This window comes from Tetrao urogallus (assembly GCF_951394365.1).
Source record: "Tetrao urogallus genome assembly, chromosome: 1".
Lineage (NCBI taxonomy): Eukaryota > Metazoa > Chordata > Aves > Galliformes > Phasianidae > Tetrao > Tetrao urogallus.
The window spans coordinates 184,669,063-184,694,149 of NC_136813.1; the positions used below are offsets into that span (position 1 = coordinate 184,669,063).

Here is a 25,087-nt window from a genome sequence, read left to right on the forward strand (position 1 = left end):
GGAGACTGGGCATCTGTGCACCAGCTACTTTTTTATGTGTGCCTGCTTGACCAGGGTGGGTGGATCAGCTGTCTTTCAGAGTTCCCTTCCAACCTGTCATTCACTGAATCTTTGAAGGAAGCAGGAAACCTACACAGGTGTGTAACCTGTTCTATAATTAAATATGTATATGCAAAGGACAAATAAAAATTGTTTAATATCATAAGTTTCTGGAAAATTTTTTTTTTTTTAAAGTCTTTTTCTATGTGGTCTCTCACCTCGTCAGGATTTTTAGACCCACTGAAAAAAAGCCCCAAATGTCAGTTGATAGAGAAATAAATGAGTTCAGATTAGTGGGATGACATCATCTATACATCAGTTAGTACTCAAAGACAGAAATACCCATTTCACTTGTGCTTCACAAATGTTTTCTAACCAGCAGCAGTGGAATGGCAACATAAAGGATGCTTTGTAATTTTTAAATAGGTGCTTCACTTGGCACTGATGCTCTTCCCTCTGTCTTCCCTCCCTGCCAAAGTATGACCTTCCTGACTCATAGCCCTCTGTTCTGCCTCTATGCTGTTGTGCTTTTTTATCCATGGTTTCCTTTTGTTATCCACATATCTCTTCATCTTTGTCTCAAAAGAGCTTTAGAAGGAGAGAGATCTTAGGATTATTTTTCTCTCTTCATGGGTTATTTTTTTTTCTACGCGTCTTCATAGGAATGCCTGACATTTTCTGCAGCTAAAAAACAGAATAAGAGAGACACCAAATATAGAAAAAATAATTCCAAATGGCTTTATCAAAATTATATACAAGTTGGAAAAGGTGCTATTCTGGGAACCATCAGACAAATAGTTTTTGCCCCTCTGATAATATCCTATACACGTAAAAAGGAAGAGATGCATCACGCAGGAGAGCATTAAAATAAGTCATCTTCCTACTTCCTATTTAAACAATTAAATATTCTGGTTATCTTTAGGAGACTTCTTAGATGCATTATTAGATCAGTGGAATTTTATTAATCTGAAGTTTCTCGGTGTGAAAGTTAGTCGTAACAACAGAATTTGATTTTTATTTCTGAATGATTTCCAGTGCTGATAAACTAATTGAAAGGATCAAAAGCTCTCACACTACAGGCCAACAGGTGTGTTTCCTGGCACACTGGATGAAAGTTTTCTGAAACTGTATTATGACTACAATACTTGAAGTTTTACTGCTACAATATCTACTGATAACCTTATACAGGTTGTAAAAGCTTATCAAATTGTCCTGTTGTTTAACATCAGTATGGCTACTAAAGAATGCATAAAGTTTCTCAGCATTGAAATGCTTATTACATACCAGTCTTGCATAATATTATTTGCACAGTTAGTACCAGATATTTTGCAAAGGAAAATAAAGAAGGAAATAGCATGGAAATAAATAAGAGGTCTTTGAAAGATAATTGATGAGTTTTGTTTTTTTGTTTGTTTGTTTGTTTGTTTGTTTGTTTTCTCAGAGACTTTATATTGTGAAAAATAGAATTCTAAACTTACAAATGTCAAACTGTCTATTTTAAGTTATAATGCCATTAAGCCAATATTCATTTATTCATTTATGGTTATAAAAAAAAAAAGGAAGATGAAAAGGCAAATAATAGAAAATGTTTTGTTCAATGTAGCTTCTTTTCAGGTTGAGCAATTGCAGTACACTAACTACTGAGCATGCTAATGAAAATTACTAAGCATTCCCTGGAATTAATTAGCTGCATCCATTCAGTTGTCCCACACATAAATTAGGAGTCACACAGGAATCAGAATATTAATTGATATTGTTTGGTATTAAAATATTTACAGCTTTCACAATTTTAATGTATTTTACAATTTTAATGTATTCTGGAGTCTTGTGTTGTTTTTTGTTTGTTTTCTTTTAGTTTTTGTTAATTCTGTTCTTTTCCTTTTAAAAATCAGGGCACCTGACTTCCACATTACATGGAAAATATGGGAAACATATTAATTTTTTAAACTATCACATTCATTCCAGTGCATATTTGAAGGTACAGTAGCAGACTGGATTTTAAAAGATCTCAAATTTTAGGGAATCTCACAAGTCTGAGGGGGAAAACTTTACATTCCATTGGAACACCCATAACTATTTCTGTATTTATTTAACCCAAATAATATTTTCGAAATATAAGAAAATACATCTAATGTGTAGTGTTGAAGGAAAGGTGGCAGGGTTCTAACAGCAGTAACAGCTTATGGCTAGGGATCGTATTAAATAAAACTGAAACAATTTATGCTTTTGATTCATTTAATATGACCTTGAACTTAAGAGAATATAGAAAATCACTATATTCAACCAAAGGCACCTGAAAATCTCAAGGCTCCAAAAACATCCAGAAAAATGCAATGAACTACTAATATAAGTACAAAAGGATCAGTTCTAAGCCAGGATAGTGTGAGGAGTAATGTACTATGCTGGTTTTTTTTTATTATTTTTATACTATTTTCCATCTGATTCACCCATTCTGTCGATGTGGACATTTCAAGAAAAAATTATATTGCTTCCTAGACTTCACTCTGAATATGTGGTGGTTATCATCAAGGCTGTTTGTTTGCTGTGCTTTTGTGGAAAGCATTTTGCCCATTGATGTTTCTATCACTGTTGCTGTAAAACTATCATCATTATCAAATTGGTGTGAGCTCTTGCAGCTGTGAGATTTACTAGGTGTCTTACATGCTTTGTTTTTATGAGTTGCAGATAATGAGCTTGGTGCACTGCAAAATTATAAAGAGCTTCCATCCAGAAGAACTTTCATCCTGTGGTGTAAATGATACCAGACTCTGTGTATTGGTGAGCTTTCATGGTTGTTTTTTTTTTTTTTTTTTTTTTTTTTTGTGGGAAATGATTAAAGTTTAAGCATTGAATCACAGGAACAGTAGAGATTCTGAGTTCATTAAAATACAATATTTATATTGGTATGTCAGAAAAACCTGTGGAGCAAAAATACACTTTATAACTACTGATAATTTTGTTACTTTTTAATGTATTCTAGAGATTCTAAATTTTAAAAATGATTTGGAATGTGAAAGAGTTTAAACACAGAAGGTAATCTATGTGTATGAAAAAAAAGAGAAAAAGAATTGGGAGAAGGGAATTACTAAGGTACCTTCCTTGATATCATTAGAAAAAAAAACATTAGGAGAAAGCTCAAATGATCAAAATGTTCATTGCCTTTTTATGAGCTGCTTTGAAAAGCAATTAAACTAATAATTTAGTATATTCTTGGTTGTTACACAATTTTAAGCATCTACACACAATTATGTCTCTGCTTTGATCTGTCTGAAAGTTAGACATTCCCGAGTCCTTGTTTTGGATCAGCAAAAGCTATAATTAAAGTATATTTGACTTATATTAGATGATACTTACAGCATCTCTTCCTTTAATTATGCATTCTTCTGCTTGAAGAGGTGTACTAGGCCAATGGATCTAAAAAAAGAAAACAAATAAAAATAGAAAGTAGTACAATTTGTAGTCTGATGTTAAAATTTTTCCACTGTTTTTCATGTGAGACTCTTTTATTGTATGTTATTACATTTAATCGAGCTTCTATTACATTTTGATTTCAAGCCAAATAATTACCCTCTAAATATCTATATAAGTGTACAATAATGTAATAGATATTTTGTATCATGAAAGTTTTGCTTGGGCTAACTCAGCTAAATTAATACTAGTAAACAGAATATAAACAAAATATATTAGACAATTTATATAACTTCAGTAGAAGTGTTGTTGATAAATCATCAGAGACTTCCAACAATTTCCCATAAAGAATTAATTTTGAACTACTGATTTTCTGCTTTAAGTGGCACTTAGAAAAGAAACTGGCTTATAGAAGGTCCTTATTTGCCTTCTAGGAGTAAGATCAGCTCTTCAGAGTCTGTTGCTGAATGCCAAATTATGCAAGTAGAATTTTTTTTTCAGTTATCTATTGTATAAAATTTATTTTTCATTACAAATGCATAATTTGTTTGGATCAAAACAATGTTAAACAATGACTGAGCAGACTGGAATGATTATTTCTTAGAATTTTTAAAAGTGAAAAAAAAAAGTTCACTTCAGTGATATCTGGCTTGGCTGAAATCAAGTAAGTGTGAAAAATTGTCTCAGCAATAAGACATTTTTGTCAGTAGTGTTACTGTTGTTGTTCTAAATTAATTCCTTCTTCTCTTAAACTTTTTTGTGCAGTTGTATTAATCGAGCTTTCTTGAAGTAATTCTAACACCCAAAAATCTAAGCATTTGTGATACATTGTGGAAGTCTGCTAGAAAGTGCTTGAAATCACCGTATCATAGAATGTTTTGGCAGGGAAAGGGCTTTAAATAGTATCAAGTTCCAATCCTCCTGGCATGGACAGGAACACCTTCCATTAATCAAATTGCCCAAATCTCTGTCCAGTATGCCCTTGAATACTTTCAAGAATGCAGCATCCACTGATTTTATTTTGTGTTGGGTTTTTTCTATCAGTGATGCAAGAGAATGTTGGGAATGAAGACACTGAAAAACCACATCATGAATGAAACACTTGACTCTGTAACCTAATATAATATATATTGTTTGTAGGTGATTATATTTGTATTCAGATACTTAGTCCCAGTGAAATTCAAAATATTTTATATGCATATTCTCCACTTAATGGGTGCTGAATTAGATGCATAAGCACAATTAAAGGAGAGACAAAACTCCAGGATATAACTCAGTTTTCACCCCTTGTCTGAAAGTTTGACAACTGGCTGCAGAGTAAGTAACAAGATTTTGTTCCATAACATTCTGAAGAGAAGTGGGGAATGTGCGCCTCTTGCAGAGGTGAAGGGCTTTGACTCCTGAGTGAATTGCTCTCATCAAAAAGGCTCATGAGCAGCAGGAACTATCCTATATCTCTGAATCTACCACTTCTACTGTGGATCTGCTTTCTAAAACTGCCTCTTGCACATTGTCTTCTACAATTGAAATCCTGTTTCTGTTATTGGCTCAGCCATTGCATTACCTATTGGGATACATATCATAGCTTGTTGTAGCTGAAGGTGCCTAATGAAAGGATAAATATAAGGGATCATCTCTGTACCTTTTCCAGCAGGTGAGAAGAGGTGTAGAAATCTATCTTGGATGCCTACAGCCATTTATCTATGACTAAGCCGAACCAATGTTTATAGCCCAAAGTAGCTCCTTACAAGGCTTATGAGTCTCAATACAAATAGGCATTAAGATTTTGATCTCTTCAAAATTCTTATAGACTACAGGCTAAAAGAAACTGAATTTTCTGTCATAGGAAATTAAAAAAAAAAAAAAAAAATCAGAAAAAAGCTAATTTATTTATTTTAATCCTGAAAACAGAAAAGCTGTTCAATCTGTCTGCTGTGATCATTTGCAAAGATATTGACAGTAAATGGCTCAAGACAGTAACATTATATTAAAGGATATTTGTGTAATTATTTCATTTTTCCTTTTTTGGGATAAATGGGATATGTTTGTGCTACATGGATACCCAGATATTAGCCAGCTGTAATGGTAGCCTTTAACTTGCCACATGTATGTTTTCCTAATGTTTATCCTTTAGTGTTATGAGAACTACCAACCTTAACTTTGAATTGGCTCTTTGCCAGGATTAAAATCTTTTGGCAAACTGGTGGTATCAAGTGTTGGGAAATTTTTGTGTGCATCTAGATTGGAATAGCATCATACTAGCATAGATTTCACAGGGCTGCAAACTTGATCTTTTGTTTGGACATAACTATTCAAAACTTGTCACCACTGCAGACTACTGTGAAGTACATTTTTAAATTGCTTGTTTAATGATAGTTGCTCATCTTGCACCACAAAACTATTCTCCTTGAAAACTGGATGGTATAATTCTAGCATTGTATTGAAGGAAAAAAAGCTATGTCTAAAGACAAAAAAGAAAAAAAAATTCATAGGGCAGTACAAGTGATAGCTACTGAGTAAATTCAGAGAGGAACCAAAATTTAATTGAATCTGGAATCGTAATTAGTATCTCCAAACAGCTTTCCTGTTCAATCACTGGTCTCACAAAACAAGATAGCATGTCTAATGAAAGCTAATTTCAGGAAACTATATGAACTTTATAGCACTGTTAGCTAAAATGAACTACTGTCTGAGCTAGACTGAACACTAGAATACTGCAGAGCAATTAAGCAATTCAACCTTCCAGTCATTGTCTTGAATTAGTAAATTGTGCTTAATGAACACACAGATTGTTTTTGTCTGAAACACAAATTCTGAAAAAAATAACTGTTTTTGTGTGGTAGATGTCATTTGTATCGACATACATATCATCTTAACTCTTGGGAATTAATTCCAGGGAATAATCAAGTTCACTGCTAAATCATGTACTTCTTATTTCCATTTGTATATTTTCCTGTGTGATATTCAAAGGAGATGCAAGCAATGTCTGCTCTTGCAGCCTTCTGTTCAGCCAGCTCTACACTTAGTTCTACCAGAGAGTAATAAAGGCATGATATACTGTGGAGATTTTATTGCATTTTGCAATGTCTATATAAATCCTAATCTGAAGTTATCTCATAATGGACCAGAAACTGCACATTGAAAGCTGTCTGCACAAGCTTATGCAGGAATGCTTGTCTTAATAGCAAGCCCTTTGTGAACGCTTTGAAGAAGCTATGATAAACAGCTATCTGTAAAGAGTTTTTGGACAAATAGGGAATACATTTTAATTTCCTTTCTACAAGAGAATAAGTAGAATCAACAGTTATCCTTCTCTGTGAGCTGTTAGATCACTCGCAATGAGCTACCAGCATTGACTCATTTGCTGTCAAAAAGACTTGCTCTGGTCATCAATAAAATTAACTTTTTAAAATTGGCACCAGATATCAAATAAGTTCTCTATCAGCTTGTTTATCATTACAAGACTTAAATACTTTGGATCAAATCTGAAATATGTATAATGTTCGATTCTAAAAGTTGTGTGAAAAAAAATTATATCTGGAGAGAAAGTAAAGGTCACGTGGAGGGAACTCTGAAGATTTGCCTTTACACATGGTTTCAAGTACTTGTCTGGCTTTAATTCTCTGTAAATACTAATATCCACATTTCATAGACAGTAGCTTTCTTTCAAATGCTAATGGTAAGACACACTGTAAGCAAGATTTCTGAATACCATAAGCAAACAAATACAAATAAAAACAAATACAAAGTAGGTGAAAGAAATATGACAGGTGAAGAACTAAGATACATAGAAGGACTATGCCATGGTTGAAATCTCTACTCAGAACTCCAGATTTCCCAGGCACTGCAACAGGAATAGTTTTCTTCTCTGAGAAATATTTTCCATTTGCACTCATCTTTTCTTTAATGTGTATTAATGCTGCTCTGAACAATATGTGCCTAATATAATTTTGGTAGGTATATACAAAAACAATTAATAGTATACCAAAAGAAACCTCTGATCTATCTTTCAGAGTGCTTCTTCATGTCTGACAGCTAAACTGTGCTGAACCTTAAGAAACTTAAATCTGTTTATTAAATGCAGATTTATAGGATACGTATCTCATATAAGATGAGTCTGTTGGAAATGCTGGATTATTTTGGCAGACGATAATTCTCAAAGAAAAGGCATTTTATGTCCACTCAGCATTTTGTTTTCTTCTGGAGAACTCCTAATAATCCTGCTATCTAAGGAACTGCAGGATCATTTTGTGGCAGAAGAGATATATTTCTGACTGGGAGTGGGGTTTAGTTTGTTTTTTAGAGAGCATGTTTGTATTGTAAATTGTAGAAAATATGATGCCAATGGATTTAAACACATCAACTACTTTCTAGAATGCAGAAAAAAAAAAAGATCAATGAAGTCTATCCAAACATGCCAAATATCTGAAATAAATGTCTTGCATCCTAGAGAGAAAATAAAACCCAGAAACTTGCCTCCTTCTTATATTTTTGCTAGGTTATAGCTGGTATCTTAGATTAAGTAAACTAAAATCTTCAGTTGGAAAAAAAGGTCAAAGGCTAACCAACACATAGTTAAGGGAAGCTTAACATAAAACTTTGATAATAATGAATCAACATATCTCTTTTTTTTTTTTTTTTTCCCAAGATCTTTACTTAGCATATCTCATTAATTAAGCTCTAATATAACATAAATGTTTCATTCTAGACTTTTCCTGATATCGCAGTGGGAAACTTAAATTTTTCCTAGCTATTACTGAATGAGATCTGTGCTGCGTAAACTTTGGGAAAAGAGAAAAGGAATATGACAAGGGAGCTGAGATCCAGTGAGGTCATGTTTCCAAATGTGTAAGGTCAAGCTCCATTTATTCCAGTGTCTTGTCTTTTGCACATCATAAAAGCAGGCATGCAGAGCTTCCATTAATTTGTCATGTCCTGTGCACAGATCTCAAGACAGACAATATAGTTTCAGAGTAAAGAGCTGATCTTCTATCTAAAAACAACAAGAAATAGTGTAATGAATTTAAGAGTGTATCCAGATGCGAGAATGGTGGTTGGACAGAAGAGTAAAAAAATTTATCCTATCATCTTTCCCCATACAGATTTTACTACCAGATGGGGAAGAAGAGGAGGAAAGAAAAGCTCATTTTATAAAAATAGCTGCTTCTTGAATGTCTTCATATCCCTGACCTCTATTATCATGTCACAGGATATTAATAATTTTTATCAAATGGAAAAGGAGTTTACTTATACCTCACTGTGCAGGAACACAGCTCAATATGTAGTAGTGCACTGCGAGGAGTTAAAAAGTGTTGTTTTAATATATTTGATTTAGATAAAATCTCAGATGGTCTCTCTGAGTGTTCCCATTTCTCTATGTTACCTTGCAAGATTACCTTGCTGAAACTGTTTATAAAAAGGATAAAACATATCCTTTCACAGTCATGGAGCAAATGGAGATAAGAACGGCCCCTTAGTGCAAAGCTGACCAGGGTGTTGGCATGTTAATATGTTATTCACTTACAAGTAGGGGAAAAAATAAAAGAATTTGATACTCAAGCCTAGTGATCATTGGAGTACAAAGATTAACAAAAGTCTTTTTTCTCTAGAGTACTTTATTTACCTGCATTTTCATTCATTTAATCATTTGAGAATGAATGAAAATATATCAAAACAAAGAAGAAATTTTAAAAACCAGGAAAACTGAAGTATTTCAAAGCATCTTTTCTTCTTAGTCAGCAGGACTGTGGAAAGAGTGGTGGTCCCACAACCTCATTTCACCACCACATGCCTCCAGTCCTATCTACCAAGTGCAGAAGGAAGCCAGAGCCCACATCAACAAATACTCAAGTCTCTTTACTTCAGTTGCTAGTTTGCCAATCAGCTGCGGTATCTATCATGTACCAAGCTCACTGGTATGATTATGACATGAACCACCCTTCTCCCACAAATCTCTGAGAAGGCTTCAAATGAAATTTTCAGTCACTACTTACCAGCACTGACTTTTAGCCAGTGATGCATTTTCTAAACAGAGGTAGAAAATAATCAAAAAGATTTTTGTTATAGTTTATGTACTTTTCTTGGGGATGAGGGGAGAAGAGGGAGGGTGTATATGTTTGGTGTTTTTTGTGTTTTGTGTTTTTGGTGTTGTTTTTTTTTTTGTGGTTTTTTTTTGTTTTTTTTTTTTTTTTTTGTTATAGAAAAACTACACTAATAAAAGGGAAGGATTGTTCCTTAGTTACATGTCAGAGATGTAGACATCAAGTGTGTATAAAGTGCTGTGTGATGTTCTAAATTTTAGTAAACATGCTGAAAAACAGTGAGAAATAACTTTCTGGGTCTCCCAGCTCTCTTCACTGAGAACAACCTATATGAGATGTTCCTGGAAATGAAATGATAATTGATATATTTTCTTACAGACAAACATGACGTTGAAGTTCATGCACAAAATGTCAGTGTTTACAAGAACACCATTATCTCATTTCCAGTCATGCAAACTCTGATATTCTATGCTATGCATTGTAACACAAAATGACAAACATATAACATCTTTTTACTCCACCTCTCGGTAGTTGTTGCTGATTCGATCCAAACTGAGGGAGTACAAGAGGTCTCTTCCTCCCACAAACAGTCGCTCTTGATACTCATCCAGGAGCATTATATGAAGACCAAGATATCCAAACGGGCTATGAAAGACTGACGTCCTGTTTAAATCCCAGAGCTCTGAAATGCAATCAGAGTATGCGTGATAAATACCAAAGAGCTTAACATCATGGCTTCATTTTCATATTCTCCTAGGGAACTATACAAGAATTTGTGAGACATTAAAATGCTAATCATATAATCTTTGAATAAGAAAGAGACACAAAACACCTGGGAACAATTTTCAAAACGAGCCAGCTCTCTAGGAGACTTGCATATGAATCTTTACATCATAATCTTTGTGCTCAATATATCAAAAGGTGAGGATGGGAGAGAGTAAGCTTTCTCCAAAACATTTTCTGAAAAGGAAAAAACACTGCTTAGAACATTAACTGTAAATGTGAAGAAAGGAATGAACAGATGCAAATTGAAAAATTACTGAAATTTTTTTCCTTGTTTTTCACTCAGGCACGTTGAACTGCATGCATATTGTATGCACAACATTGTTCTGCTTTTGTTTTTTGGGGGGATTCCATTGATTTTTTTAACCCCGGCACCATCTCAACTTAGTTCATGGAAAATATTGCCACTAAATTCAGTGAGAAGAGTACAAAGTCTGTAAAATGCATTCATAATTTTCCAAGTGATTATTGATTTTATCAGGAAATGTGCTAAAGTGTTAAGGCAAGCTGGGATTTAGCAGTTTATGGTCCAGGCTAAACTCACACAGAGAAAGTGAAATTCATCCTGTGTAATGTTGTAGAAACTTGGAATCAGGCCCCAAGAAGAATGAAAGAGGCAAGCAACCAGGTTCTTCTTGAGAGCAGATGGTTCAGAGCACAGTCTGGCTTGCAGTTCAGAGAGGCTGACAATCATTGCTTTGGGAAACCTCTAGAGAATTCATTATAGAGAGTGCCCTAGGACTGCCTCAAAAAGAGCAAAGCTGGGCGTGAAGAAAAGGAACTAGGTTCCTTTGGCTATATTGTGATGAATTGTTTTATTTAGAAGAAACAAAAGTCACTCCTGATAAAAGTCAGCAAATTCCCTTCAGTTTATCCTCACAACTATCCTTACTTGAAATAAATTTATCATTCAATAGCTATATTAGTATAAATTTTATCATTTTAATAAGAAATTTAGCATTCATTAAGTAGCTGAATTCAATCCAACAGACATATTTCCACAACTCATTTTCATTTTAAATTATTATTTATATATGTGGTGATGAAGCAGTTTAGTAATTCAGTAAATACGTTTTGTTGTAGTTGACCAAGTTCAGTTCAGGAGAGGTCAAAAGCAACTAGTTTCTTCAAGTGGTTCCCTAGATGATAAAATTTTTATTAAAGGAGTCATGCACCCTCACAACTGCTTTTTTTTCCTAAGCTATCTTCAAAAATAATTAAAAATTTGTGGAGAACATTTTTAATATCTAAGCTTTCTGTAATATTTTTAAACTGGAGAGGTCAAAACACTTGGCATGTGAGTGTGTCTGTCCTGATTTAAAAAACAGAAAAAGTAAGTTTTATTTGCCTAAACTTAATATACAGACCATTCTTGGCAGTGATACACCTAGTGCAAGAGTGCACAGCAATGAGTAGATGGTGCTTCTCTTGCCAAGTAAATCCAACAGGCTGCTGTTTCAGAACATTTCTTGCTTGATATCAAACTAGGAATGGACTAAAATCAGAACTGGAAATAGTCCATTAGTCCCAAATAAAATATTTTTTTAAACATTTGCAAAACATCCAATGTATTTTGTTTTCAAGTTTGTCCAGAAACAAACAAACAAACGAACAATTAAATTTCAAAATTCTAGTTATATCCAGCCACAAAAGTACATTGTAGTATCTTCATCTGCTTACTTTCATGCTATCTTGAAGGCAAATTTTTCATAACTGAGACAAAATTTCTTGACGTAGATCAGAGAGATAACTCACCTGTTTTCAATAAGAATACTAAGCACTATGAATTCATCTACCTGATCGTGTAAACTGGTAACTACTTGTATAAGAGACAGTCCTGCCAACCACACCTGCACATTTGTCTTCAGTGAACACTGAGAAAATTAAAATTGATCTTTTCAAGATCAAACTTGTAAAAAAAGTTATTACTAGCAAAGCCTCCACCAAAGCTATACTGGTGTGATTTTGCTGCGTGTGTTGAGGCCAGAAAATAAGTGAGTCTGACATATGGAAAGGATTGGAAAACAAACAAGCAGAGAGACCTGGGGAGAAATTTGGTTACCGAAACACCAATGTATTAGTATTATGTAGCTCCTTTAAAGGGTACTAGGATTTGTGGACTTTGTAGGATATCTGTGATAAAAGGTTACAGAACATACTTAATACCAAGATAATAGACTGTGGATCTCTGCATTTTGCAGTGTTGAGATTCTCAGGGAGTCATTGAAGTCAAAGCAAAACTGGGAACAAAATACTTAAGTTTAAAGTAGCTTTCCCTAAAGTCTACTCTCAGTTACTTTCAAGAAGCTTATGCTCACGAGACTTGGGCTTCTGGTCATGCCCACATCCTTAATTGAACAGTTCATTTTCCTTGATCATACCTAAATTTGAACACGAACCAAAAAGATGATGTTTTTCTAACTAATCCTAGGATTTAGTAGCTGCAATTATGCTGAGCACATCTAACACACTCACAAGATCAGATATTTCTGCTATTTTCTTTGAAAATCTGGCTACGGAATTATAATGTTTCCTAATCCTTTAAAAATGTTCTAGAGACTAAATCTGTTACCTAAGAAATTCCTTCTCTAAATGCATTGAAACCCAGATATTCCTCTTTCCATAAAGAGGACAAATCCCAATACTAGCTACTAGATAGGGAAAGATGGATGCTTTCTCCATTTCCTATTGAAGTCGTAGAGAAAGATCTTCAGGCTCAGGCAGAGTAAGCAGGAGGAAAGTGATAATGTAGCAGTTAGATTACTTTTCCAGGAAAGATGTTCTGGCCCAAGTGCTCAAAATGGTCCATGCATTTTGTATTAAGCAGTTAATGGATAAAATATATAAACTGATCTATCAAGTGGTCAGGTCTTCTCACAGGATTGGCTGAGATTATAGCTGAGAAAAGCACAACAATTTATTGAGATTCTATAGATTTCTGTAGCAAAAAGCTCTTTCCCCATAAAGGTCTTATGTCAAAGAGCAAGAGAAAAAGAATAGTTTTTGAGAGATAATGTATTGTTAGTGCTCAACATAGAGGACAAAGAAGCAAAGACCATTCCTACGCCCGTCAGTGAAAATGGACCTTCACAATGCCTCAGAGCTATCATCCCCATATTTAGGAAAATGTTATTTAGTTATTGCACTATAGTGATTTTCCATTTTAATGTAAAAGTTCTATACCAGAAGTAAAAGTGCACCAATAAAATATCAGTGTTATTTTACTTCACAAAGAAATAACAGCTTCAGCATTTACATATTCTGTGATATTCATGTAAATCAGTGCATTTACAGTGAGATCCTTAAAGCAAGTCTGGGCTGCTAGATTATGTTTCACAAACATACTACAGTATCTATGAAGAACAAATCTTGTTATTTCCTGCTTTAAATGTCGAGAATAAACCTGCAGATTTCTTGTCTGTCTGCCAATGCTTGCTGGCAAATATTCAGACTGATCTTCTTTACTGTACTTTTCCTTAAACAAATCTAATCCAGTGAACATATTCACATTATATCCTTTTGACAAGAAGGACTGTAGTTATTTGTTATGCATTGTTTGTTATATTTGTAATATCTGATTTTTTAATTTTTAATCTTTAGCATATAATTCTTTTAAAAATTGTGATAGAAGTTATTCCTTTATTTTTTAAAATAATTTTATCATTTTTATTCTGTCAAGATTTTTTTGAATGTAAGTGATAGATAACCAATATATAATTAGGACATTAAATGCAAAAAAAGTTGTTACTGCTTCAAAGTAGCTAGAATATAGTGAATTATCTTGTAAAGCAGGTAACATTTTATCAGAAATTAAAAACTGAGGGAAGAAGACATATCTTCATATATGGGATACAGATAAATATCAATTCAGATATATACTTTTTTTTTTCAGGTTGTGAAAAAGTTGCTGTTGTTCTGCTCTGTTCTCTGCAGCATTACATCACCACAACTGTAAAGTTGCTCTTGCCCTTTTTTGCCCTCACGAAAATCTTTGATTCCCCTTTCAAATTTTACAGAGATATAGCCTCACCTCCCACACTACGTAATTCTGCAGAACGTTCTTCTGGTGAAGATGTTATCCAGGTGCAGAGCACTGACAGATGAGTCTGGCACTTTGAACTTGTTGAGTACGTGATGTGGACATCTCAGTGCAGCTTTACAGGAAGAGGTAGCAATTGTCCCCATCAATATTATAAAAGGCCAGAAATATAAAGCCAGAAATATGAACACCTGAATAACATTTTATGTTTCCAATGAGCAGCATAGTCCTAGACTATAAATATTATAGTGGAACAGATTTTTTAAGAATTTAGTGAGCTTTATTGAATTTCAGTTGATTCAGCTTTTTATTACATAGCTAATAACAACCAAAATCTGCTTACATATAACAAGAAAGGAATATAAACAAAACAGAGGAGAAACAAATAAAAGGCATACAGAGACAGCCTGAAATATCTGTAACAGTTTATGAAACACAGATTAACAATAAGATCAGGCTATGCAAGTATCCTGCAGTTTAAACCACAAGTACTTAAAGTAGGTTACTATCCAAGAGTACTTTGAAGAGTTATTCATCACAAGGACAAAAATATAATCTTACAAGTGGTTGGATAATTCTGACAAGGTTAAAACCTCTAAATGGCAATATTCCATGTAGAATTGTTAACAGGAGGCAGAAATGTTCTTCCCTGGGGAAAAAATAGAGATGGAAACTCATCTCAAAACTATTCTGCTGAAGATGAGCTAATGCATTAGCAATTTTTACTTTCCTGAGCTCATAGTCATCAGTCATCTCTGTTACTGCAAAACTGATTTCAGTCAGGACAATGATTGCCATGTAGCAGAGAGAGATGCTAACTCAGGTGAACCAGTGAGCATTAGAAAAGGAACAGTGTAAATTGTCTAGAGGCAGCTGAATTCAGTGAAGTTTGCTAGCAAAATCTGAGCTGAGATCAATAAAGGCAGGATTAATAGCAACTAGCAAACTAATTGAAAAATCTTGAATGTTGAAAATAATTATGAAAGTTTCCACTGTAAAGTTTCCATTTTTAATACACGGGTCTTGATATATTTCAGGGCCTCATTTAAGGAACTTGAATTAGTAGGAGGTAAAGTCTGTGAGTGAATCTGAAGTATGAACTTTCACTGCTTGAGGTTTAATCTTGTGGCTGCCAGGAAGATGCCTCAGAAACTTGGCAGGGCAGGAGAGAGAAAGTAAAGTCTAGTAATGACAAGCAGAAAGCCATTAGTCCATAACTACTCTCACATGATTCAACCCCTGCTCCTAACAGCAGGGAAGTTTGGCTATCTAGCTCTATTTGGGTAATGTAATTGGCTTCACGAAGTGAGCTGGTACAGCAAGTCCATGAAAAATGCTGTTTGGTACTTTTCTAGGTGATTTTTCAGAATGTGTGGATATACTGATAAGATTAATTATAGTGAAAAGCAAACATGCCTTTAAATATCTCTGTTTTTTACTTTGTTTAAATTGCAGAGGCAAAAATTTCTGCAATTATAAGGTATGGTTTGGGCAGATGAAAATATTTTTTATCCGTATGCAGAACAACCATGTCTCTTTCTTTAAAGCTATTGGAAAAAAACCTATAAATAAAACATGTAATGCACCATAGAGTATATTTCTGTTTCTTCTAAATCTATTTAGCTTATGGCAGAAAAAATTCAGTGAAATTTGAAAGCTTTTAACACAGCTAATCATGTTAGCTCATGTACTTATCCTTGATATTTCCATTTCACACTATTATATTTTCCTCTGTTACATTTAGCAAATATTTAGTTTTTTTTCCCTACTGGCAAAACATTCAGTTACTGTCATTATAACTATTCTGATTTTAGCCACTAAACAGAAATATAACCATTACAGATCTATAAATACATATTGTGTTGGTATGCTACATAATACTAAAAACCAAAACGTGCTTAAACAGCATTTAATGACATTTATAGTAATTTTTGGAAGTTTATCCAATGAAACTACACATCAAATTGAAAATAAACACATAACCTTCATGAGGGCTGGATTAATGACATTGTAAGCTACTTTTTTTTCCAGAAGCACATTCTAATCTAGAAGAAATTCAATGCAGTGTAGTAAAATCTTAATATTTTTAGTATGTAATCAAACCTACCCAGTAATTATAGCAGGTTAACAGGCTGCCTTGAAAGAAAACTTATTTGTGAATCGATTTAATATATTTACAATACCTGTTAACAGTTGTGTAGTTTGCCACACTGTCTTCTGAGCATAAAATATGTGACCTTCTAGATCCTTTTGTTATTTTCATTACCTGAACAGTAAACTTACTATGGCTTCTAATTTAAGGCCTAATCCAGAGCTCATTCATCATTTTGCCAGTTAAATTCACTGATTTTATCTAGGTAGCCACAGATGAAATAGTTTTGATATTGCATCCAACTAATAGACTTTCTCCTATATTTTATCCAAATCCACAAAATAACAAGCAAGGAATCATCTCAAAAAAGAGATAATAATGCCAGCACTAAAATCATTTTAAAAAGGTCATCAATGACCTTGATGAGGGGATAATGGCCACCCTCAGCAAGTTTGCTGATGATACGAAGTTGGGAGGATTGGCTGACACGGTCCTGTGACCGTGGTGAGGCCTCATCTGGAGTACTGCGTCCAGTTCTGGGCTCCCCAGTACAAAAAAGACAAGGATCTCTTGGAAAGAGTCCAGCGGAGGGCCACGAAGATGGTGAAGGACCTGGAGCATCTCTCCTATGAGGAAAGGCTGAGTGAACTGGGTCTGTTCAGCCTTGAGAAGAGAAGACTGAGAGGGGACCTGATCCAGGTCTATAAATATCTAAGGTGTGGGGGGCAGAATGGCGAGGCCAGACTGTTTTCAGTGGTGAGTGGAGACAGGACAAGGGGAAACGGCCAGAAACTGCAGCATAGGAAGTTCCGCACAAATGGTGCGCAAGAACTTCTTTACAGTGAGGTGACGGAGCACTGGAACAGGCTGCCCAGGGAGGTGGTGGAGTCTCCTTCTCTGGAGATGTTCAAGACCTGCCTGGATGCCTACGTGTGTGACCTGCTGTAGGGAACCTGCTTTGGCTGGGGGGTTGGACTCGATGATCTCTGGAGGTCCCTTCCAACCCCTACAATTCTGTGATTCTGTGATTCTGTGAAAATGGCATTCAAAGGATAGTTGCTTTCGTGCATTCACATCATGCTCTGAATGAACTGGAATTTAGCATTAGTTTTCAGAAATTTTAAATTAAGCTTAATATATAGATTTCATAATTACTCCTAAGTAACTGGATATTGTTTGCATAGTGGTGATACATTCATTTTTTAAATTCAGTTTTATTCTAGATAGTAAATTTTGGCAAGTAGTCAAATTCTCTACAGTCGTGATGTGATTTTTTTTCCCAGAAAATATAGATGTATCCCAAAAGTGTTCTCTGCCAATACATTTTAAAAACGTGGTTGTGGTAGAAAATATTAGACTGTATTCTATGCTCATGCAAAATAAAATAATACCAAGTCCCCAGATCTCTGTCCAAAGTAGAGTAGATATTTACTTATGTGAGCAGTATTAAATCAGTATAATGAGACTGCCTAAAATTCTCTGGTGATTTCAAATCCCAATGATTTTTATCTCCTTAATGAGTTATTTTTAAAGATAGTTATAAGAAATTGTAATTATATAGATAATAATTATCATTGATATTATCATTCTTTTTTTTTAATGTAGAATTTTTGATAGAACGTTTTCTAAATACACTTTTTACAAAAACAATCAATTAAAAATATAAATCAGAGTTTTTTAATATGAAATTATTCCAGTCTAAGGGTAACACAGACATCCATGAAATAGTTCTTGGACATGTTATCCACTTCACCTAAGGTATTGCTAAGAAAGAAAGCATACAGACATATATGCTTTTTACATTATGCTCAGTTAAAATGCTTTGCATTATATTTAATATCTTAATAGTGTTAACAAGTGAAAGAATTGATTTGTAAAACTCTTGAGAGTTAGCAGAAACATATGGTTCAAATAATCACAGCTCTCTTCTGATGAAATACAGGCAGTCCAGTCTCTTCAGAACTTGATTTATTAAGGTGCACCACTTACTACACGCTTATTACCTCACCAATCTGGGAAGAGTAGCATTCTTCCAATGGAGGGATCCAGTGTTTTGACAGAAAAAGAATCTGGTTCTTTCATTTAAAGCTAAGAAGCCAGAAGTCATTATTTTATACCATTCAAAATGAGTGTTAAATTGAATTTCCTTTGAAAATACAGATGAAAATGATCTATCCCATGTGATTTTCAGCGGCATATGTTCTTGGGCATGATGGTATGTGATTGACAGTATACCTTAAGACTATCTGGAATCATCAATGTGATAAAAAAAAAAAAGAATGAAGGCAAAAGGAGGCATTGTAAGAAATGCAAGAAAAAGAAGAGGGAAAATAGACATGGAAAGAACAAAAAGGATGAAAGGGAACTTTCAAGTTATTTTTTTTTCTACCACATCAATTACTCCCAGCAGATGCAGCTTTTAAGATAATATTCCATAGGTGAATTCAAAAAGATTTTCAACATGCACTGAAATAAACTCATATTTCTCTGAGCACCAGTGAATGGAGCTTTGTGGAAATTAATATATTGTTACCACAAAGTCTGTTCTCTTTAATTGACCAGAACAGCTTCTCCGAAGAAGATTAAATTAACAGAAAGGAGACGAGTATTCAGCTACTATACTTAGTTTCTTCAGAAATCCTACCTTAATTTGAGATATCTGACACTAACCTATCCATGATTTCGTTCTGTTTTTCTTTATGTGTCCCAAATACCTTTGAATGTGAATAAATACTGAATAAATCAAAGGTCTGCTTGTTTTCCCAATATAACTGTGTTATTTTATTCTGAAATTGATTTTTATGAAAGAATTCAATTTCTTAAATTGTAGGGAGGAAAATGTCTTATTCAAGTTTTGTTTTGATTGATGGCTTGTTTATGATGTTATCCCTCTTCATTTTTTTTATCAGAACAAGAGAAAAAGTTATTTCAATGACATTTCAAAATTATTTTGTATAAGGACGTAAAGATTTATAATAAGGAAATTTAATAAGTTTTAGACAGTTAAATGTAATTGAATTCTATCATAACATGCATTCTATACAAGAATAAATGTTGTATTTTGTCAAAATTTGTAACTGTAAGCCCTGAAATGAAAAAAATCTTTGTCTCTACCTTTTCTTTACCAAGAATGACTAATTGATTGTAAATTAGTTAGTACACTAAATGCTGGATGAAGGAAACAGAGAAAAATTGTATTTGAATAACTTGGGAAATGTGTTTGAAAAATTTCAGAATCAATTACACTTTGGAAATAGTAGCAGTCAAAACCTGCAACATTTTTGCATTTGATTTTAAGCCACTGGAACTCATCAGAGTTGATCTTAAGCACTGTAACGAGAGAATAAAAGTCAACATTGGGTAGCTATTAGTGACCTCAAAACTATTACAAATGATACTGTGAACCACTGCATATTATCCTTAGACTTTCACAGATTTGTGCAACCATTCCCCAACATTTTCCCCACATTATTCCTAGGCAGATTTTGCAAGTCAGAGGGATAAGTCTAGTATTTATTCCTAAGTTAATGGTACATTTGATGTAAATAATATGATTTCTCACTGATCATCAGTAAATTCTTACAGTAAATTTTGATATGATTTTGATACATCTCACAGAGTCAGATTTGTTCCTAGTGAATTTCATATGTACTTTATGCTCCTAAAGCCTTCATATTTTAGAAAAATACCCACTGATAATAAAAGTCCTGTCAAATTGTAAAGAAATCTACAAAGAAATCTACATGTAAAGAGGAGAAAGTATCTGACCAAATTACAAGTAACATCTCTATAACCTCATGTGACCTGATGTAACCATAAAATAATCACAAGCCATTCATCCTTCAAAACACAACCTTGCTATTACCCTGTCCTGATTCAGGCTGCATGTCATGTAGAAGTACTACAAATTTATTGAGTTTTCCTACATTATTTTCTTCTTCACTGTACCTTTAGAAATTCACCTTTATCTTGGTGCTTGTTTAGGTGCTTAACTTTGGAGTTCTTAGGGTCATCCTGTCTTTTCTTGTTTTAGCTGACTTTACAAAAAGAAATTAATGAAGTATTTTCATTAGTAGTCTTTTTTTCTCACAAGAACTCTTGCTTTTTATAGTATAAAGATACAATATAAATCAGAGGTTGACACATTTTTGTATACTGACATTGAAATAATTCTTATTGACTTTGTGCAAAATCCATAGCAACCTATAGATTATTTTACCCAGCACTGCAAAAATAATCCTTTTCACTAAGAGTTTGCATTTTAAACTAGAAGACACAATGCAAGAGGAAATGATTAAATTATGAAGATGTGGAAAAAGAGAAAAAAATAATTTTTTATTTCACCAAATTCTCCAGGGCTTGGTTTTATCCATCTGTGATCTACAAGATCATTCAGGTAGACTACATAACAATGGGAAGCTTCATATTTTGAATGCATTTTGAATGGATGGCTGACACGGCTACTGCTATCCTGTAATGAGAATTTGCTTTCAGAAAAAAAGAATACACATGAGATATTAGAACTGTGAGGAAATTCCTTTCTGGCATTGAAAGAATTTTTATTGACCGTGAAAAATGCCAAAATAGGATACAATTGTCAAATATGGAACTATTTTCATATTGACCTAATGGAAGTATTTTGATAATTTTGCATATTGTATTTTGATTAATGCTGTCTCTTCTTAGCCAACTAACATTTCAAAATGAAATACTCTTTAAACAAAATAGAACTCTTCATTTAAAATATGTAAATATCCTTTTTTTTTTTTTACATCTGCCAAAATAGTAGCTAATGAAAGCAGGCCTTGCTTTGATTTCCACAATTTCATACTATTTCATGGGGAGGGGGGGAAGCATAAAAATAAACAAAAAAAGTCAACCAACCAACTGAAATTCCCCAAGATCCATAGCCAGAAAACTTTTAAGCATACCTGATGGCATGTACTATAATACATTTTACAAAGTGTGAATCTTTAAAAAAAAATGGTCTGCCTCCAAAAATAAGCAGTACTTTTGAAAAGAGAACATTTCATTAGGTTAATTACTAGGGATTTTTCATTGTGGTATGATGAGATTATAAGTTATAGAGAAAAAAGATATAGCAGACAGCATTCAGAGACCCTATGCAGGATTACAAAACAATTTTTTTAACATTTTTTTTTTAGTCAGAAAGGTGCCTTTCAAAATCAGATTCAATATAAACATGAAAACTTCGAAGATGTTGTCTTAGAACTACATATCTCAACTACCATATCGTAGGTGAGTCTGACAGCATTGTTTTTGCTTGAAGTATAAACAGAAATTTATGTTGTAATATAAACAGAATTTTATTTAAATGCATTGCAAATATAAACAGAAACTTGTATTCTGCTTATTATTTATGAGCATGGGACTATTTGAGGACATGCTCTGTGCTGCCTTAGTATTTAGACTCTGGGATATAACTCTCCATTCCTGATACTATAGAAAATATGTAAAATGAGCATCAAAACTGTATGAAATAGCTTGTCATACAATAATATATTTATCAAACTGTCATAAGTAAGTACACTTAGGAATGAATAAGTCCTAAACATACATTATTTAACTGAAAGCTATTTAATTGTTTATATTATATTTCATTAATACTTTAGAGGGAAATGTTACAGTTAAGTAGTTCTGCCACTTATAGTACAAACTTACTTGAAGTTCTAGGGAATATTCTCTCTTTAAGAATTAAAGAATTGGAAGCATTTTATTTTATTCTGACCCTCCTAGGATTTTATAAAATACTATCCTCTTTGAAGATATCTTTCTTTATAGAGAAAGATAAAGATTAGTACATCAAAAAATGCTTATTGATGTAAATACAAATGCAGTATTACTATAGTATTAATATATTTAATTAATTCACATTAGCTCTATTCGATGATATAAGTACCATCCATGAGGGCTGCTCAGAAAATAATGCCTCCTATTTTATTATATTAACTCATGATATCAGAGGCAGATAGTTGGTAGTATAGCAGTAAAGGCTGAACCTTCCCACCGATACGCCACTAAGTTTTGTTGTCGTGCAACAAAAGGTTGGTGCAGAAACAATGCAGAACAAAAGGTGGCTGCAGAGGGGCAGTCTCACAAAATAGTGTCTGACTTGGAAGTGAGTATAAGGCAAAGGCATGTGATTGAATTCCTCTCTATGGAAAAAATTGTACCTACAGACATTCATCAATGCATGCTGAATGTTTATGGAGACCTAACAGTGGATGTGAGCACAGTAAGGTGGTGCATGCTTCAATGGCATGTTTCAGCAGTGGAGACAACAGTGGGTCACCTCTGCTTGTGCAGATTTTCACGAGTGCAGCATGCATGTTCTTGTTCATTTCTGGCAGAAATGCATATCTAATGGTGATGTGTAAGTTGAAAAAGAACGTTTTGCAGCTGAGAATTTGCTCTATCAAATGGTATTATTGTGCTCTTTGTATCTCTTGTAGTTTCTATGGAGATAAATAGAAAGCATTACTTTTGGATATAAAAAGTTACTGATTTCAATAGGTTTTTTTTCTGGAGGGATAGATGTTTCTGTCTAAGAGCTGAATAAATAACTTTTAGGTACCAGTGCATGGGTGGCCACTAAGAGGTCACATAGGCAACAACATATATTATGCTTGTATCACAAGAAAACCAGATGAAAATGTTCTTCCCTCCAAATTTCATAATCACATACACTAGTTCAGGTCGATAACTGTTAAGCGTTCTCTCTCCATTTTGCTCTTTCAGAAGCAATAGAAAATAAAGCTTTTAAAACAGAACAAAATTATAAATACAGGCTTTTGAAAGAAAAAAGATGAAAGAAAGGAAAAAAAATTCAAGGACGAACAAAGGAATTGTATTTGGCAATTTAACAATAAATTTAGAAATAATGTGGCAGTCAGGTCTATTAGCTTCAGAATAATCTGCAAAGGCAGGTACTGGAACTGCTATTAGATGAGCCAATTAAGCAAGGATGGAAGGAAACACTTGACAGTCTACTCCAGTTAATAGTCATGCACTAATTGGAAAAGAATTAGACAATTTCCAGGTTGTTTTTCCATCTTTATGTTCCATAGCACAATTTACAATAGAGAATAGAATTTTCCATATGCACAGAATATTGAGACCAAGTCATTCATTACAGATGTCACTTTTCCAGATAAAATATTTATGAATAAGAGTAAGATAAAAAAAGAATATTAATATCCATCTATTTATATGGCCATCTGAGGAAAATACTGTGACCCTCAGAATGTGTGCATGTGTATATCTATACACAGATATAGAGAGAGTATATATGTATGTTTATATATATGTATGTGTGTTATTTCACAGAGAGGTCTTGTTGTATAAGTGACACTGATTGCCATTTCAAATTATGCTAATGAAAGTACTATCACCAAATTAATAATAGAAATACAAATATAATAGCTATGATAATCTGTATTTTCAAAAGATTATTTGAGAAAAGTAAATTTAATAAAAGCAGTAACAACCTATTCATTTTTTCCTCCTGTGGTAGTCTAATTCATTTTGGAACATGCATTTTCTTTTTTCATCTTTTGAAATGTTGTAAAGATTGTAATGAACAGAGAGAAAGTCCTTTAGAAGGATTTATTTTCTCTGTGTAACTTTTTAGTTTTTATTAAGTGTTTATGCATTATGCAATACGAAAGCTGTTGGTACAGAAATTAGAACTCTAGAAGCCATGGTGTTTGTGTAGGTGCCCTGACATTGTCAAAGTAGCAGTCTCTTCCACTAATCCAGGTAATCCTGTACTTACATTTATGTCACAAATATAAGCATCAGCTCTCTAATGCAAATTATGTGTCTCTGCTTCAGCTAACTAGTTCCACAGACGTCTAAGGAATCCTTTCATGTTAAATATTTATCTTCTTTTTACTTTCATAAGTCAGAGAATTTTAAATGTAAAGTTTCATTGCACAAGAGGTACATGAAATTTGGATTCATTTATGCTTAATCACCTTCATCTGTCTTCCAGTATCCTACAACTTGTGCTTTAGGTCACAGAACTCAAGACATAAATACTGAATTTCACCTTGAGCTACAAAGTTTATATGGGTAATGACATTCTTTTCTTCAAGTCTAATAACTTAAAAAAAAAAAAGAAAAGAAAAGAAATATTTGTGATTATAATGTAGCACAACAAATCCATAAATGGATATGTATGGATTCAATTTCTAATGTGCCATACAGTTTAAGTCTCAACAGGTGAAAAACCACAGCTGCAAAAGAAGGTGACATGATCAGGGTGCAAAAGAAACTACTATAAATACCACATAATTTTATACTACTGAAACATAAACTCAGGAACAGTCATGTAGGGGAAAAGCTTATTTCACTTGTGTAAATGAAGGTATACTTATTTATGTACACTTACCTACGTTAAGGTACACTTATCTATGTAAAATCTGGCCCTTGGTTTCTGTTTCTGATTTACTTACATAATCTGCCAATATAAATGAATTCCCCAGCATTAGGAACCAGAAGATATGATGAAACTATTAAAATCCAAAATACTTATAATTTAGCAAAAAACAAGATAAACTAGTAAATCTTCATTTTAATGTACCAACAATGGTTATAGCCATTTCTTTTATGACTATAGTAAGCTCTAATGATATTAAACTAACAGTATAATTTTCACTTCTG

General features: G+C 33.5%; 1 protein-coding gene across 1 annotated transcript in view; it reads right to left on the reverse strand.

The window, feature by feature from the left end:
• SEMA3E (semaphorin 3E) overlaps positions 1-25,087 on the reverse strand; it is a gene marked incomplete at its 3' end in the record, with an annotated part of 125,862 nt that overhangs the window by 51,955 nt on the left and 48,820 nt on the right. Inside the window, exons 2-3 of the mRNA XM_079549579.1 lie at positions 10,010-10,170; positions 3,394-3,453 (exon numbers count right to left, since the gene is read on the reverse strand). Of these exons, the coding sequence (XP_079405705.1) occupies positions 3,394-3,453; positions 10,010-10,170 (221 nt within the window). The remainder of the gene's footprint in view (positions 1-3,393; positions 3,454-10,009; positions 10,171-25,087) is intronic.